Below are 1,699 nucleotides of genomic sequence, written 5' to 3'. Positions count from 1 at the left end.
ATGTCAAGGTTCATCATACATTTCTGCCTGCTCCCCCTGACACACACCTTGTTTCTTCATGGAGAATGGGTGTCAATGCTTCAGAAGTAAAATAAATCACACTGGGAAGTCAGGTCTTAGCTGTTTGTTCTCACGACAAAAGTCTCAAGAGTTGTGTAATGTTTCAAAGATGTTTAACAATCCAAGTAAAAGGCAGTGTGCAAGATTAGTTAGGATGGAAAATGGCTTTGGGGGAGTCCCTTGTGGATTGTGCCAGACCCATCGTTTTTCTGTTAAGTCTCACAGCACTTTAATCTCTTCAGTACCCTCATCAAGGCTTGCTTCAGCTGGCTGTTTGTTAGAATTAGAATAAACGAGTGGCAGCAGGGATACATGGATGCCATTGTGAAACCGAAAATAAACAGAAGTTTGTTTTCTGTGAGAAATAAGCATAACACTTCTATGAAAAAACCCATAAAATGTACGATAAAGAGTATGATAAATGAAATTAAAACTTTCATGGCTTTCACATGAGCTTCTCTGTTGAGGTTCCAGAATCTTGAGTCATGTGATTGCAGCCGCCTGGTGTGTCTCCAAAGGGAAATAATTAACAGGAAAGATGCAGTCAGGGCCATCATAAAGAGGGAAATGATTCCCATATCGACAAAAACATAGCTTATGAGTAACTCACTTTTCTCCAGGTGGATCAGCCAGGATGTGTTGCTCATTTGAGAATCTTTAATCACCTTTTCAGCTAGTGGAAAAGAAGTTAGCCACATTATAATTAAACATCCCATTAGAAAGGCAAAAATTTTATCAGTTCTCCTCTTTAACCATAGAAAAATGGAGTGGGAAAAATTTGCTATCTTCAGGAGATAGAAGATGCTGAGACAGGTGGAAAGCCAGATGTTCAGGTAGATAATAATTACCCCTACATAATATATGCATTTACTTAGCTCACTAGACATAAACATATTCTGAAAGAAAACCTTTGAGTATGCATCTAAAGTTATTAACCATATGGTAAAGATCCTGGAGAATGCCAAGCCAGTGAGAATAAAGTCAATTTTAGAGAGCTTTTTGCTCCTGATCCAGTCTGTACAGTTTACAAGTGCAATAAATGAGCTCCCTAAAACTCCCATCACAGCCTCAGTAGTAGCAACAAAAAGGAGGATGCCTTCCATTGCACTCAGCATTTCTGCCAGTCTCCAAGACTTCTGTTGTAACTGGTGTTGGTTACCTGCTGCAGAATTGTTGCAAGTAGGGTTTATTTGATGTAGAAGTGATTTTTATCTTCTTTCCTTAAATAAAGACTCCAAAGTTCTTCAGGAATGTGTTGTGGTAAAATGAGAAATGTAATTATAGTGTTCACTTTTGTGGCTACTGTAAGATTTACCAAGTCTACAGAATGTGAGCAGACTAAATACGTTCTTGTGATTTGTTAATATGCAAATTGAAGGTTCTGTTTCATGGATTTTCCTTGTCCCTCTGAGAGTATTTTGCATTTAATAAGCTGAATTATGAAATGAGGGTGCCATATATTTACACGTAAATATATAAAATAACAAAATCTAAAATACAAAACTAATATTTTATTTCATCTTTTAAATATCAAAATGAGACAGTTCTTTGTGTGATATAAGAGAGGATCTGCTGCAAATTAGGAGACAGTACTATAACAGATGAATAAGAAATGGTAGTTAATAGCCTACTAAATGAA

General features: G+C 36.7%; 1 protein-coding gene across 1 annotated transcript; it reads right to left on the bottom strand.

Moving 5' to 3' along the window:
* Positions 1-272: 272 nt before the first annotated feature.
* Positions 273-1,175, bottom strand: LOC130889176 (taste receptor type 2 member 104-like). The gene has a single exon (XM_057792767.1). It carries the CDS (start codon positions 1,173-1,175, stop codon positions 273-275), a length of 903 nt encoding a protein of 300 aa, XP_057648750.1.
* Positions 1,176-1,699: the final 524 nt, after the last annotated feature.

Source organism: Chionomys nivalis, chromosome 1 (genome assembly GCF_950005125.1).
Source record: "Chionomys nivalis chromosome 1, mChiNiv1.1, whole genome shotgun sequence".
Lineage (NCBI taxonomy): Eukaryota > Metazoa > Chordata > Mammalia > Rodentia > Cricetidae > Chionomys > Chionomys nivalis.
Note: the sequence above shows the minus strand (reverse complement) of the source record. Positions and strands in the feature narration are given on the sequence as shown.

Excerpts from the sequence above, each read along its gene's own strand:
- LOC130889176 (XM_057792767.1), bottom strand. The coding sequence starts at position 1,175 with ATGCTGAGTGCAATGGAAGGCATCCTCCTTTTTGTTGCTACTACTGAG.